Raw genomic sequence first — 14,637 nt, 5'->3', positions numbered from 1 at the left:
GGAGTTGTCATGGACATCATACTTGTCTAAGTTGTTATACATGACCTAGAACTAGTATCATACACACACAAGATTAGACCCCCTTTTCTTCTTCTGCATTTTCAACGTCAAGTCTCATTCAAATATACAATTAATAGAAAAACAGTTTTGTCGAATGCTTATTCTTCGTTTTTTTTTCTGGATGTTCATTATGATAAAATTCTTTTATTATCGAATACCTAGAAAATGAAGTTCTACAGAAAACAATGGTAATCATTTTCCAAAAGTGAGATCAGGTTTTTATATTTCAGCTCTTGCAAATTTAAATCAACTACATAACCTCCAAATAATTCATAGAGATATAATAACATCAAGCATTAGTTGAATTAGGACTAATTATAGATTACCCCCTGTGGTTAGCTACCTTTAGCATTCCGGTTCCTGCATCTTAAAAAGTTATATTGACATCCTTATAGTTACGTAAATAAAACATCTACATCCATTTATCCTAGCATCATCGGTTTTACCAATGAAAACACAAAAACAAATGACAAAAATATAATTTTAGCGTTCTAGTTGGGGGTGGCTGACGACATCGATAGTGGCAGACGACGGCACCGCTGGAGGTCGCGGATAATTGTTGCGGATAAGAGCGACGATGTGAGGGCCGCCCTGCATTTGCATCGATGCCGACGCAGATGCCAAGCGGCCCTCATCTCTTGTCGACGCTCTCCTTATCCACAACACCCACTCACGTCTCCGAGCGATGACGTCGTTCGCCATTACCGACGTCGTCCACCACCATCAACTGGAATGTTAAAATTATCTTTTTGCCGTTTGCTTTCATGTTTTTATTGGTAAAACCGACAGTGTTAAGGTAAATGGGCCTAGAGGTTTCACTTTCATAATTATAAGGATGCCAATATAACTTTTTAAAGTGTACGGACTAGGATGCTAAAAGTAGCTAACTACATGTGGTAATATTTAATTAACTCGTTGAACTATTATGAGAAGAACAAAATATGCAAATTTTGCATGTGTCGCAAATTTTAATTCTCACCCTACATGTCATAGGTGGGCACCAAATGTTATAAAGCACGGGAGATTCTTTTGAGAGCAAAAAAAAAGAGATCATTTGTCCAACATCGGTATGTGATCCCTTGGATATATCATGGCAAAGCCCCTATTTGTTTAAATATTATTTGAAAAAAAAAACTCATAATTAGATCAAACTTTTAATATCTTTGAAATCCTTGGCATGCTACATGGGATACATTGAAAATCAAACTATCTAATTTGGCATACTAAAGAATATCAAGGATCACAAAAAATTGATATAATTATGAGCTTTGCAAATAGTATTTTGATAGATAAAGATTCTATCATAACGCATATGACAGAACACATTAATAGTGGATAAATAATTTTTAGCTTCCACTAACACGTTTGATGTTTTATAAATATCCACTGATGATGTACAGGACAAAACTTGAAACATGAGACATTTCAAAATCATCATATATCATGACCTTTCCATAATCGTTCAGTAGGATGTTTGATGTTTATATATCTAAATATCTGAATATCATTCACATCTCGCAAGAGCTGAATCATCAAAACTTTGATTTCACTCTCGAAAAATGATTGCCCCCTTCTCCATAAAACTTATGAGGTCATTTTCCACCTATTCTATAACCAAAAAAATTCATTGCAACATCCATAAAACTCTATGATAGATGGGTGACATCAGATAGTTGATCTCCCTCTTCCAATGGTTGTCGTTTCCCCAAGCAACTCGATTAATAAACTTCTTGTCTTCATAGTCACAATTTCTCCACTTGTCTTATCTTTGGTTCTAAAGACAAACTCGTGACAACCTTCTCCAATTGGATTCAGGATCTGAAACTCGTCAGTACAAGCATGTAGCTAGACCCCAAAGCAGTTTCTCTTTCGGCCATCCAACCTCCCGGAATCAGAGACCAGACCAGAATCACCCATGGATGGTTTTCCGCAGCAATCAATCAATGAGAAAACTGATAAATCAATAACAAAATAGCCATAGAGAGAATGTAAAAGTTTCCAACGAAACCCTAAAGACACATTCGGGAGGAAGAAGTTTAAGGATCCAGTAAAGAAGACAACGAAAAATAATCATTGGAATCATAAAAATCCGAAAGAAAAACATGACAAGAACCTACAACATATCCTTCAAAAATCCTTATGAAGCTAACTGAACAGTAACGAAAAAGAAAAGTCGACGAGACCCTAGAATAGGAAAAACCCCAAGGATTCTATGGAAAATTCCGGACAAACCCTAGAACATATCCTCGTAAAGGAAAATCCCTAGGAATCAGATCGATAAACATTAAAGGAAGGAACACGCAGACAACGAAACCCGAAATAGAAAGAACCTCAATGATTTAGTGGAAAAGCACGAAAAGACGCACGAACATGTAGCACCAAAAATCCGTCGAAAAAGCAACGAAATGGAACCAAAAAGAAGAAAAACACTAGAACTATCCACGAGGCGGAAGAAAACTTCAGAATCCAACGCAAAGAACAACGAATGACAAGTGGGCGATGAAACCCTAGAATCGATATAATCCAGAAACGTGAAAGGAGTGAGGAGCAGCAAACGAGAGAGACGTGAGGAGCGAGAAACCAGAGAGGAGTAATATGGTCTACCTGCTCAGCAGAAGCACTTGGATCGCCGAGGCCTCTGTCTCCTCGAAATCGCTCTACCTTCTCCCTCGTCGCTCCCTTTCTCGACTTCTTGCTCGCTTTCGAAATCGGTAAGACTACACATCCGTGTGAGGAGCTTACCCGGCATGCCTCTTTATATAATATATATAACATTTATGTATATGTATATATATGCCATCTTTATATTTATATATATATATATATATATATATATATATATATATATATATATATATATATATATATATACAAACATATATGTATATGCTAATGCAAAACCTAAAAAATTATAGATATGACATTATGATTAAACTCAGTTACCTTTCCTAAATAAATAATATTCGTAGTTACCCTCTAAATTTAAGTTATGCTATCAGGAATCAAATGATCAAAGAAAGCACATAGCATTCAATCTATTTGAGGAATGATGATGTGATGACATAGGGAGGAGTTCAATATTTGAAGATTACCGTCAAGATCTTTACCTTAAACTTGATGGATAACATACAATCAAATGACAAATGGAGAGGAAAAGCAGCAAGAAAGATCGAGTGATGTTAGCTCCTGCATTACATGACACGTCCACAGGTATCTATAGCCAACTGCAGCTTCAGTTTTGAGTGATCGAGTGATATTAGTCCTTGATTCAAATCTAAATGGATGAAATTAAAATAGGTCAGAAATCAGAAGTCACAAGTCATTATAACAATGCAAAAAAAAAAAAAGAACCCCTCTGTTTTGCCTTCTGATGGCTTCATTCTCTCCAACCTAACCCATCCATCAAAACTCAATAGTTAACAACAGAACTAGTGTCCAAATATAGGGACAACAATTTTCATTTATGACCGTGTTTAAGGCATTCATGGTTTCTCCTTGCTCTTTGGAACTACAGCTGCATGGCTCTGTTCCGCTACTGAGAACTTCTTCACTTTCTAACAAAGAGAAAAATAAGGAAATCAGTGTAATGCTGTAAGACCGCATCAGCCAAGGATCATTCGAATTGAATGACGTAATTAGGTAAAAATATGATAATACAAAGAAAATGAGTAGAGATCATATGATCATCGAGCCACATTGCTACGGATGTTTTGGCATGGAACATCATTGATCTAGCAAATTCATTTCGATCATTCTATCATTTACACATTTACTAAAAAGGCGCGCGGTTTGTCATAAGTTAAGAGTTAGGAAGCCTCCATTGTGTATGCTGCTACTTAAAGCCATCCGGAAACAGACTCAAAATCTTCCACTTGGATTTATCAAAAACATGCAATTGCCAAAGAATGATAATTTCATGATCCAAATACATGCTTCATTTATCAATTGATCCATGCTAAGGCAAGAAAAAGTACTTGTAATGCCACAGTGATGCCAACTGCCCACTGACAAACGGCATTTATGCTTTCCAAATGCTGAATTGCAACTTACCTATGTTAATCTTCCCTAATCTTACATATCCACAACACTTTCAAGTAACATTCAAAAAATAACTTTTAGTTGCCAACAGTATTGTGAAAAGAAAACTATATTTAGTTTAATTCCGTTTGCAAAAAAAATTGATTCATTTTATTAGTCACAGCAAGGATGAAGATTTTAAAAAACAATTCAAAACTCAATGGCATGTGGGACACGATTTTGAGGAAAGCCTAGCTAACTTGATACAGTTAATTAAATTGATAGAGGTTTGAAAGGAAAAGACTGTAGCATTGGCAAAATCCAAATGGTATAATAGGTACTAGTTCCTCCCCCTAAATATGAAGAAAAACTATCTAAAAGACACACCACATGAGTTAATAAATTTGACTATTTAGCAAATATTCTCTAAAAAGTTTGTCATAGAGTAATAGCTAACTGAAAGATCTAACTGCCGTAATTAACGTTCATTAACTTTACAAGCATATTCAAACAATATATTAACCACAACATCTCATATTTAATGTGACAACTAGTTTAGCTTGGTTTAACTAGACTACAAATAATTGGAAATAACTCTCTATTATACTAGGAAGTAAATAGGTTATTTACAAATACATGACTTACAGATCTACACAGCACCCATCCTCAAAAGACAGAACAACACCCAGCAGAATATGTGTCATGACTGCATAGCATGGTGTTCTTGCAAATGGATAGCAGGAAGCTTAAAGTTCATGTCCAATTAAGAATAGAAACAAAGCATTAACACAAACGCAGCGATTTTGTTTGATCACAGACAAATACAGAAGAATCTTGAAGTTTGAGTCAAGATTTTTAATTTCGTACCGTATCGACATTTCGAGCTTTGCTCGAAATGGAATAGTACGTGCGTACCGCTTTGTACACCAGGGTATACTGCTCGGTATATATATATATATATATATATATATATAATATTGAAAAAAGGAGGCGTAGGGTGCCTCGGCGACATCGCCTCCATTTCTTCTCGTCGCGTTAGACGAGGAGAAGAACGCGGTATTCTCATCTGCGGTGTTCGATGAAGACGTCGAAGGCCGCAGACATCTCCAGCCTTCGACGCGACGCAACGAGGAGAAGAACGCAGTCTTCTCCTCATTTGCAACGTTCAGCGAAGATGTCGAAGGATGCAGACGTCTCCGGTCTTCGGTGAAGAACGCGACGAAGGCCGCAGGCGTCTCCGGCCTTCAGTGAAGGATGTGGCGAAGGAGAAGTCGAGTCGTCGTTGTAAGCATAAAACTCTGTAATTATGCTATGTCAATAATGCGGAATTAACCTATATGCCAGGATTGAAATCAATGCATAGATCTAATTATACGATGCGTACCTTTTGATGCCATCCGTTCAGAGATCTTGTTTGATCTGCTCAGCACCGTGATCCAAGATTGCTGCAGGCTCCGTCTTTAATCCGATCGCGCTACGGAATCTGCAGGGAGTGCGAAGAGTAGACCCTTTCTCCTCTCTTCCTATCCTTTCACAGGATCACACATAGATTGATGGATTTGGGGAGAGGGTTTTTGGGGAGAGAGTCGAGGAGAATAACCGAATCCCTCAACGGAGAGGTGCGTCTATACGTGTCAACGTTATGACGCTCTAACACACTAACACCCCCTCAACCCCTAGAGATCCTGTCCTTTTATAGGCGAGAGCAGAGGGTCTACGATGAGATGAGATCTCAGAAGATTTCCTCCCATCAAGGATATCTCCGAGGAATCGTTCCGTAGTGGACTTAGTCTATATTGGCTAAAATATCGCAACGGAACCCAATTAGTTATTCTATTATATATCTTATTCAATTATAAAAGGGCCACATATTCTAACATTGGCGTCTCCGGCCTTCAGTGAAGGATGTGGCGAAGGAGAAGTCGAGTCGTCGTCTCTCCATTACCTCCTGGATCAAGATCATCAAGGGAGGGCGACGCCGGATCAGAAAGCATCTAGGTTCTCCCGATTCTCCCTCTTCTTTGAGCGTCTTCTCCTTCTTCTCCCTCAACACTTTGTCTTCCCTCGCCGCAACCACGTTGATACTGCCCGGAACGGGTAGTATCATTCGAAATTAAAATCCTTGGTTTTAGTAGCATTTTAAGAAGCAAAAGTAACACAGAAGAAAAAAAGAGAAGACCATGATGAAAAAAACACTCTTTTCCACACATATTGCACTGTGTTGTAACTGCAAATCTCTGCATCCATTACTGACACCAATTCCCAAGATAGCAAGCACTCCTCTAAAAAAGTTAACAAGTATAAGTTCTTAATCTGTTTCAAATCCAGCAGATAAAATGATACCCAGACTAACTCATGAGGTGTCGACAAACAGAGCATTGTCCAACTGTCCAATATGGTTACATTGATCTCAAATGACACAGATAAATCTCTGAAATTACATATATGCTACAAAATCTAAACCCAAACAAGACCAATCTGAACCACTAAATACATTAAGGAACTCAATTGTGATACCTGATTGACCCCGTGGGGCCAAATAATCCATTTCACACAAATGAGCTCAAACTGTCTAACTAATATGACCTTCTATTCATAACAAATGTATCTCCAATTACAACCATCAATATGTTAATTTGTAGAACTTTCTAAAAATATGCAATACTCTCATCCAGCAAAAACCTAATTTAGGTAATTAATCACAATGATCTTTCATTGTTGAACTTTATAAACTAGTGGGATATGTTTCTTTTGGTAAAAATGCATATAACAAACTATCAGTGTAAGCATTTGAAATTGATTTAAATGAAAAAAAAATTGCGTTCTAGTTTTACATTTCTGATTGCTTTTTACGATAATGTACCTTTGTCGCTGTCTACAACATGCAAGTCACACTGCATGCAAGGAAAAACATAAAACATACCAAACAAGTGTATTATCTTGCTCTGTTTCTTCCAAAATAAAGAATCAAACATGCAATCATTTTGATGGCATGTAGAAAACATAAAGGAGACCTTTTCCAGAGAGACCATAAGGTTTGTAAAGGAAAGAAAATAGACACTCAACCGTCACTCTTTCACCAAGAATTTTTCTGACACCTACCCTCGTGCACCATAATTTTAAATCATGTCGCACAAGCCATGTCCCTTATCGAAATGCTTGAGCCTCAAACAAGGCAAGACTTCAATTTAGAGCATTGGTGTGCCTCAAGCATGACTTCAAAACACTGATTCAACATGACAACTTACTTTCTATAATGACATCGACAGCATTCCTCTACATAAAATTCCAAAAACAATGATGAATATGAAAGATGAGATCTTGCAACATGTTCTGAGCACTCTGCATCAGGGACAAGGTAGATATGAGAAGGAAGAATTGTTAAGAATCAGCATTTGAAGTCATCCAACTTCCAAATAATACATTTAATCATATTAGGTCTAGCTTGCATCATGTTTAGGATGACATATAGATTTATTTGTAATTTTACTTATTTTCTCAAATGTATCATCATCATAATCATTACTATTACTATTATTATCATCAATTTTAATAGCTATTTCAAATCAAGCTCAGAATCATACTTAAATTCTTATCTCTGAGTCCCCATTCTGCATATTGATAGGGTTGAGAGATCCTTAAACCTGTTTAATAAGTCCTAAACATGTCTTCCGAAAGGATTTTGTGGGATTCAAAGCATTCTAAAAAGAGTAAACACATCTCCCCTAAATTTTTTTAATTTATTGTATAAATTTTATACTGTAAGCCTTTAGGTTATGTCTCGGTACGAGTTATTTCATTATTGCAATAGAACTCTCATTACTTAGTAATTAGTTCTTCATTCTTTTCATCCTTGGGAAGTCTTATTTTCATCCTCAAACCAGAAACTACCCTAAAAGGGATGGTTATATCCTTTCAGAGTTCAGTACCAAACTCTTAGCCACAATGCATATCCAATATCTTCAATGCCAAAAGATAGATAAATGGGTTTTTTAATCTAAAAGAAGAAGTTCCAAAATTTTTCTGCCATTTGAGATCAAATCCCTCCCACCTTGTATAACATAATGCTAAGCTGATTTGTGATGCATATTATACGACAAAAGGAATTCTGTTACATAAGATTGCGTCTGCTATTAAATTTCTCTTTGCTCTTCTTTTAAGAAACTACGCTACTCATGCTCCTAAACATCGATAATTAATCCTCTCCAGGAGTAGCTCGCGACATAGTCAATGACATATACAAAAGGAGTGTCGTAGTTCACCATATCCAAATGATCTGTTTTATTTGAGAGAACATACTTGCGTCAATCACTTGGCTAAATTTGTGAATAGATGCCGGATTAATCGCTCAAGAGTCCAAGGATGCTACATTTCACGTGCATTTAAAATCTGGACTCCTCCTACCTAGAATAAGAAGAAAACCATGCAAAAGCCGCCCACCAACTGTTCGACGAATGATCAGCATGGATTTTGCAACACATGTTCGTCATGTGCCCGCACCCAATGCGACGGAGAAGCACACAGGAACGGAAATGACTAATACGCGGTGAGTAGCTAACAATACCTTTTCGAGGACGCAGCTCCTTAGGGCGTCCAACAAACGGAGGCACTTGTCACGGTCGAAGGGAGTTTCGACGGTGCAGTTGAGAAGAGCGAGCGCTTCCTTGGCGCAAACGGGCTGAGGCGTCACCGCTTCCATCGTTCGCTCACGACTCGGATGTTCCTCTCGTTCGACCGACCGCAGAAGAGCGAGAGCACACAAAAGATTGGAGCTTGCGGGACAAGAAAAGCAGAAACTGTGGGACGGCACGAAACAAAACGAGCGGAGCACACCGTAATCAGCCAAGCGGTGCGCATCCAAAGGTTGAGCTCAACACATTCTTAGGTGCTGTAATGGCATTCTAACTTAACGTCAACTGAATCACGTGCCCAGCACGAGGCTGAGATGAGTAGGTACGTCTTCACACGTACAGTCTTGCGAGGGGGATCGAATGGACTCGCCCGAGGAACGTTATTAGCATCATCCCAACGAGTCTAATTTTAACATATATATATATATATATATATATATATATATATATATATATATATATATTCAAAATTAAGCTATCGATGAATCGATTTGGATCGAACTAGTTTGAAACTAATTTGATTATGATAGTGTCATGAGTACCGTCGACTAATGAGTTGACAAAGTTTGTCCACTATCAAAGGTGCAAATTCATCTAGGTACTTGTTTTCTTACCAACGTGAGAGATTCGGTGAGATGAAACTGTATAGTCAGCCCGATCAAAAATGGTCCTATCGATGAGGTCCCAATTCGAGATGATTAAATAAGCGATCTAGGATCATCTTCTTAGCTACAAGGTACCCTCTCAGGATCGGATCGTTCGGGTATCCCCCAGATATGTATTATCTTGAGTCGTCTCTTGATCGTCGACAATCCTATATGACAGGTCAACGCTAGGAGTTGTTCGACGCGATCCTTTCGATACTTAAGTCGGAGAAAACAATGTAAACTGTAAAACCAAGTAAGAAATATTTAACAAACAAAATTAAAACAACTCGATTTCTTTTCATTTTTTTTCCCAATCTTTTCTCTGTTTTAAGCTTACGATCATTAACAAGTGCTTGCAAAAGAGAAAACCAACTGTATTTTCAGCTTCAAAAGCGCGGGAGGGAGGAAAACAAATCTTACTGACTTCATTAGCGCTTCTTATTTTATTTTCTAAACTCTCCTTTTAATTTCGAAACTAAATTTATTAATTTTATTTTAACAAAGTATGATTTAGTTTTAATTTTTTATTATAATAATCTAATGCTTGTTGTTATTCGTCTCTCGGAATCTCTCACCAAATGATAAAATGATTTGACGATAAGCTAAATGATATGCCCAAATTTCATCATTAATTTGATTTTATGAAATAGATTTGATTTGTTTTTCCAAATATTATCACGTTTGGAGGAGAAGAGATAATTGAATATCTAGAACTTGGAGGAATGAAAATTATTTCCAAAGACTAAAAATATGTCTATATCTTATACCTCTTGCCCACTTTGGTTTGAGAACGAAAGATGTTTATATTTCATATTTCCCTTAGTATAATAGATTATGTCAAGTTTACATTACTTTATATAACATCATTTTTATAATAATCAATTTAATAAAATAATATATTCTTTAGATATTATATTGAGGTGACTTTCTTAATAAAGTTGATTGGATTGCATGTGTCCAATTCTTGATTTTTAAAAATAATGATTTTTTTAATATGATTGATCATGTAACTATGGTTAAGAAACAAAAGTCAATGAGTATGAAAAAAAGAATCTTATTATATTCTCTATTTTACTTTGGGACTTATCATTGTGATGCTAAAATATTAATTCGGAATAAGAAAAGAGAGAAAATAATTTTTTATCAATCGTCCTATAAAAATGTGCAAAAATAAATTTTTAAAAAGTACATTTAAAATATAAGCTAATTTAAAACATAAACATATTAATCTCAGATATGTTATACAATCATAATTTTAAAAAATAGTCATCTTATATAATCTAATTATCCTAATATTTTGTACTACCAAACTATTCCCTCAACATAAAACCTCAATAGAAATTATAATAATGTTGAAGGTATTATTAATTACATGTGTTACGAGAAGATACCGTGGACGTTTAAGTTAGCCCAACGTAGTTCAGACCTATGTGCTAATAGTTACTCGAGGTGATAACGTTGATCTCCTAAGGTGCTACTTGAATAAAAATTGAGATCAAAAGAGTTTTCTTGAATTAATTCCTTTGAAGTTCTTAGTAACATGAGGCAAATGAGTGCAATCGTCAATGGTAAAAAAAAATGACATATTAACTATGTTAAAAGTAATCCTTTATATTTGATAATGAATGAATGACATATTCTATGAAATATTTCTCAAAAAATAATTTTTAATTATCTTTAACAATCTAGATTTAGCTTGTTTTCCACGTAGGTAGCTAGGCAGGCAATAAGGACGGAGATAACCCATAACTATTTGTATTAGAATGATATATCTTTTATTTATTTCTAGCCTAGACATCAAAGAATACTTATGTTTGATCGATAATACCCTTTCTATCAATATAAATAATATTATCTCCGGGGACCTCCATTTCTCATGAACAATGGTTCTCGAGAAATAATAAATCCATTTCAGTTATTCACTGCATGCCATTAGCAGAGTAAGGAGGAAGATGAAAGATAGTAAGCATTAGCATAGTTGTGAAGGTATGTATGTGTTCAGCCTCAGGTAGGATAATTGCTACACCCAATAAGTTTGCCCACAACCTATATACAGTTGGAATTTAGGCAAGTCTCGTAATTGCTACTCAACGATCTTTGATGCATACAGAGAGACTCAACCACAACCCATTTGGTTTAAAGAAGGCAAGCATCTCCCACACAGCTTTGATAGCCTCTTCTAAACATCGAAGAGTGCATGGAAACCTGTAGGCACAACCATGTCTGTAAGCCAAAGGAAACCTGTAGTGCATGGAAAGCTGAGAACACTTTCTCCTTTTGGTTAATACACCAAAATTATGGTGGTTCATAAAGTGATGTTGGACTACATTATCACCTAATTACTGGCATTAAGCTCATATTAGGAACAGAGAACCAACTTTACAGCCATCATAACAAGACAAACATTTGAAGGGGACAAAGTACTATGCAAGTAGAGAAGAAAACAGATATGTTTCAGTTGTTGATTGGATGAAGCTTCAATGTTGCTATTCTCCCCTAAGATGATTCCTGTGACAGTACACTCTCCCTCTCACCACCTCAGAATAAAGAGTGGCATACAGTGACCCCCACTTTGTCCTAACTTCAACTGCTCACATAATTGTGTTTTGGATTGTATGTAAAGCCTCCAGAAACTGGTAGCACTAGTGGACAGCAAAGAGACAAAGCTCAGAAACCCGTAGGCCAAGAAGATAGATACAGTGGATGCAACTTCAACAAACAAAAGCTACTGCTGTGTTACTACCCTACCGATGCAAGGAGACAGCTCCAACCACAACTAAGAACTAAGTGTACAGCCATGGGTCTCTGCTTTTAATGGCTGGTGATGGTACGGTGGTGGTGTGAGGGTGGCAGGCGGAGACAATGGGCAGGCCTGAGGCTGAGCCATCAGCTAGCTGACCTCTCTTCTTCCCTGGGTAGATGTTGGTGCGAGTTTGTCATTTTCCACAGCAGCAACGAAAACCTGATGACAGCCACTGTCTGCTAGCTCAAATGGTCGGATTTCTAGGATAAATTCTGGAAAATAATACAGATATTTTTCATATTAGTGAATCAGATATATGGGAATCATCTATCGCCAATGCATCGACCAGCCTTTTGTTGCGCAGATGGCGACGGATGCAAAAGAGGATTACTATAACATGGATTCTATTTGAGTAGCAAACCATGAGGCATCGAAAGATATCAGGAAGCGATCGCAAGCCTCGGCTCGAAGCAGAAGCCGGTAAAGAGCTGCAGGGGAAACCTCTTGCTCACCGGGCTCTTCGCCGACCACCTCCACACCCTCTGAGTCACGTCAAAGGTCAGCAGTGCCGGTGACCCGAAGCTCTGGATGTAAATGAGATCGTCGGCGCCGCCGCTCGCGAAGACGTCGTCGAATTCGCCGAACCCCTGGAAGAACTTCTGCGGCATCCGAGCCACCTCTCGCCATCCCCTGTTGTGAAGCTCCCAGATTCCGATCCCCTTGATGATGCCCGGTCGGTCGTGCTTCCCGATCCCGCCGACCATGACTAGCCTGTCTTTGAGGTTCATCAGTCTGCCGCAGGTCAGTGAACATGGCACCGGGATCGCCATTTGCATCAAGGATGTGCGGGAAGGTCTGGCTGACAGGTCATACATGGCCAAGCAATGGCGCGGTTCGACGTTCCTGAGCACGCCGGTGGAGTAGATCAGGTAGTACAGGACTCCGTCGCAGATCACGCACTCGTCTCCTCCCCTCCAACCCACCAAGACTTCACTGAAGAGAGTGGCCCATGATCGGGTCCCCGACTCGTAAACGTGGATCGACAAGCCCCACTGACAGTAATCCTGGGGCGCCTGCTTGCACTTCGCCAGGGCGACGGTGTAGCTGTGCGCGCTCCTGTCCACCGACATGGCGAGCGCGGTGTAGTCGGGGGTCTTCCCGCCGGGGGCGTCGCGCAGCCGCTTCCGGTCTCGCGTGATGGGGTTGCAGACGAAGATCCGGCTCCGGTTCTCGCCGTCCATCAAGCAGACCAGTCCGCCGGAGGCGGAGACGGACCAGTTACTCCTCTCGATGCAGGGGAAGTCGAAGCCGTACCACTTCCGGAGGCTCGGGTCGTAGACGTAGCCCGACACGGCGTCGTCGCTGCAGGTGAACATGAAGTACCATGGCTTCTGAGGCGACATCTCGGCCCATGAGTGCCACCCGGAATGCACAGCTTCGTACCATCGTTTGCAGACGGAGCTCGACCGGATGATGCTCGCTATGGGCAAGAAGGAGAGGACCTTCTCCAGGAGGTCATCAGGCAGAATGGCGTCCAAAGAAACCAATGCGTCTTGGTCGTGGTTGTCGCTGTCCTCGCGGATCGGCTCAAACTCCGCAACCCGAGACTGGTGGTGGGAAGTAGGATGAAATTGCCACGATGTCTGACCCTCCATGGAAGGCGTGTGAGCTCACAACAAAATCAGGAAGAACCTGAAAGAATGCACGGAGGTATCAAGTGAGGAAGGAGAAGAGGAGAGCCGCATTGGAGCTGAATACATCCCAAGACTAATCAGATGGTAGCAGCAATGCGATCAGGACTGCAAACAAGCAGAAAAATCTACGAATTCTTTCCTTTTTCTTGGGCTGCATCTGATAAAGAGATAAAAAAAGGTCAGGCGAGCACAATTTCTCAGGGAACCAAAACTGTGATACCAAACAAGTGCAACTTTCAACGTCGCAAAAAGAAGAAGAGCTGCTCCATGGTATTTGGGCTGACACGAAAAAGTGGCGTGTGAGCGATCTCCCACAACCACTATAGCAATTAGCCATACAAAACAAACAGATGCGACAAGCCATCGTTCGCTCTCCTCATCAAATCATCGAACACCTACAACACCTTTCCGCGTTTCCCAGAACGTTACAGCTAAAAATACCACCAAATATCATGGAACGAACACGATGTTTACACCATCCATCAGGAAAGACTGAAACAAGAAGAGCACCTAAAATCCAACCTTGGTTTTGATGATCCATTATTTCTTTTCTCCTCTCTGAGATATGTTACTCTGTTCCCTTGGAATCAACAGAGGGGGGGAGGGGGAGTCCTAAATCTACTCTGCCATGGACAAAGATCAGCACTGACGAAAGGAGAGGAACAGACGAAACAATAGGCCATGGTTCAAGACATGAATGGAGGGTGCAGGTGACACCATAAAGTAGGTGCGATGGAGAGGAGGAACGTGGAAGGAGTGGCGTGTGTTGTGTCTTAATATACATGCTGTGGATGCCACTCTATATACATGTCTGAATCGTCTTAAAGCAAAGCTTGTTTGGACTC

The 14,637-nt window shown here is 39.2% G+C and overlaps 1 protein-coding gene and 1 non-coding gene across 7 annotated transcripts; both read right to left on the bottom strand.

The window, feature by feature from the left end:
- Positions 1-1,378: 1,378 nt before the first annotated feature.
- LOC103977021 (uncharacterized) lies at positions 1,379-3,541 on the bottom strand. Its single transcript, XR_001977237.2, has 2 exons — positions 3,168-3,541; positions 1,379-2,777 (listed from the first exon to the last, which is right to left on the bottom strand). It is a non-coding gene; the product is annotated as an uncharacterized LOC103977021 (transcript).
- An 8,246-nt stretch (positions 3,542-11,787) lies between these two features.
- Positions 11,788-14,570, bottom strand: LOC103977023 (F-box/kelch-repeat protein At3g61590). 6 transcript variants are annotated; one of them, XR_001977236.2, is made up of 2 exons: positions 12,104-14,569; positions 11,788-11,997 (listed from the first exon to the last, which is right to left on the bottom strand). XR_001977236.2 is itself a non-coding variant. In XM_018823567.2 (2 exons), the coding sequence occupies exons 1-2, from the start codon at positions 13,751-13,753 to the stop codon at positions 12,539-12,541; spliced, it is 1,134 nt and encodes a 377-aa protein (XP_018679112.2). In that variant the 5' UTR covers positions 13,754-14,570; the 3' UTR covers positions 11,788-12,538. The 6 variants fall into 6 exon arrangements, 5 of the variants coding, with proteins under 5 accessions (XP_018679112.2, XP_009390688.2, XP_009390690.2 ...); XM_018823567.2 differs by having other exon boundaries at positions 11,788-13,460; positions 13,542-14,570; XM_009392413.3 differs by having other exon boundaries at positions 11,788-12,370; positions 12,520-14,569.
- Positions 14,571-14,637: the final 67 nt, after the last annotated feature.

Source organism: Musa acuminata, chromosome BXJ2-3, assembly GCF_036884655.1.
Source record: "Musa acuminata AAA Group cultivar baxijiao chromosome BXJ2-3, Cavendish_Baxijiao_AAA, whole genome shotgun sequence".
Lineage (NCBI taxonomy): Eukaryota > Viridiplantae > Streptophyta > Magnoliopsida > Zingiberales > Musaceae > Musa > Musa acuminata.
The sequence above is the reverse complement of the archived record's forward strand: the minus strand, read 5'-3'. Positions and strand labels throughout refer to the sequence as shown.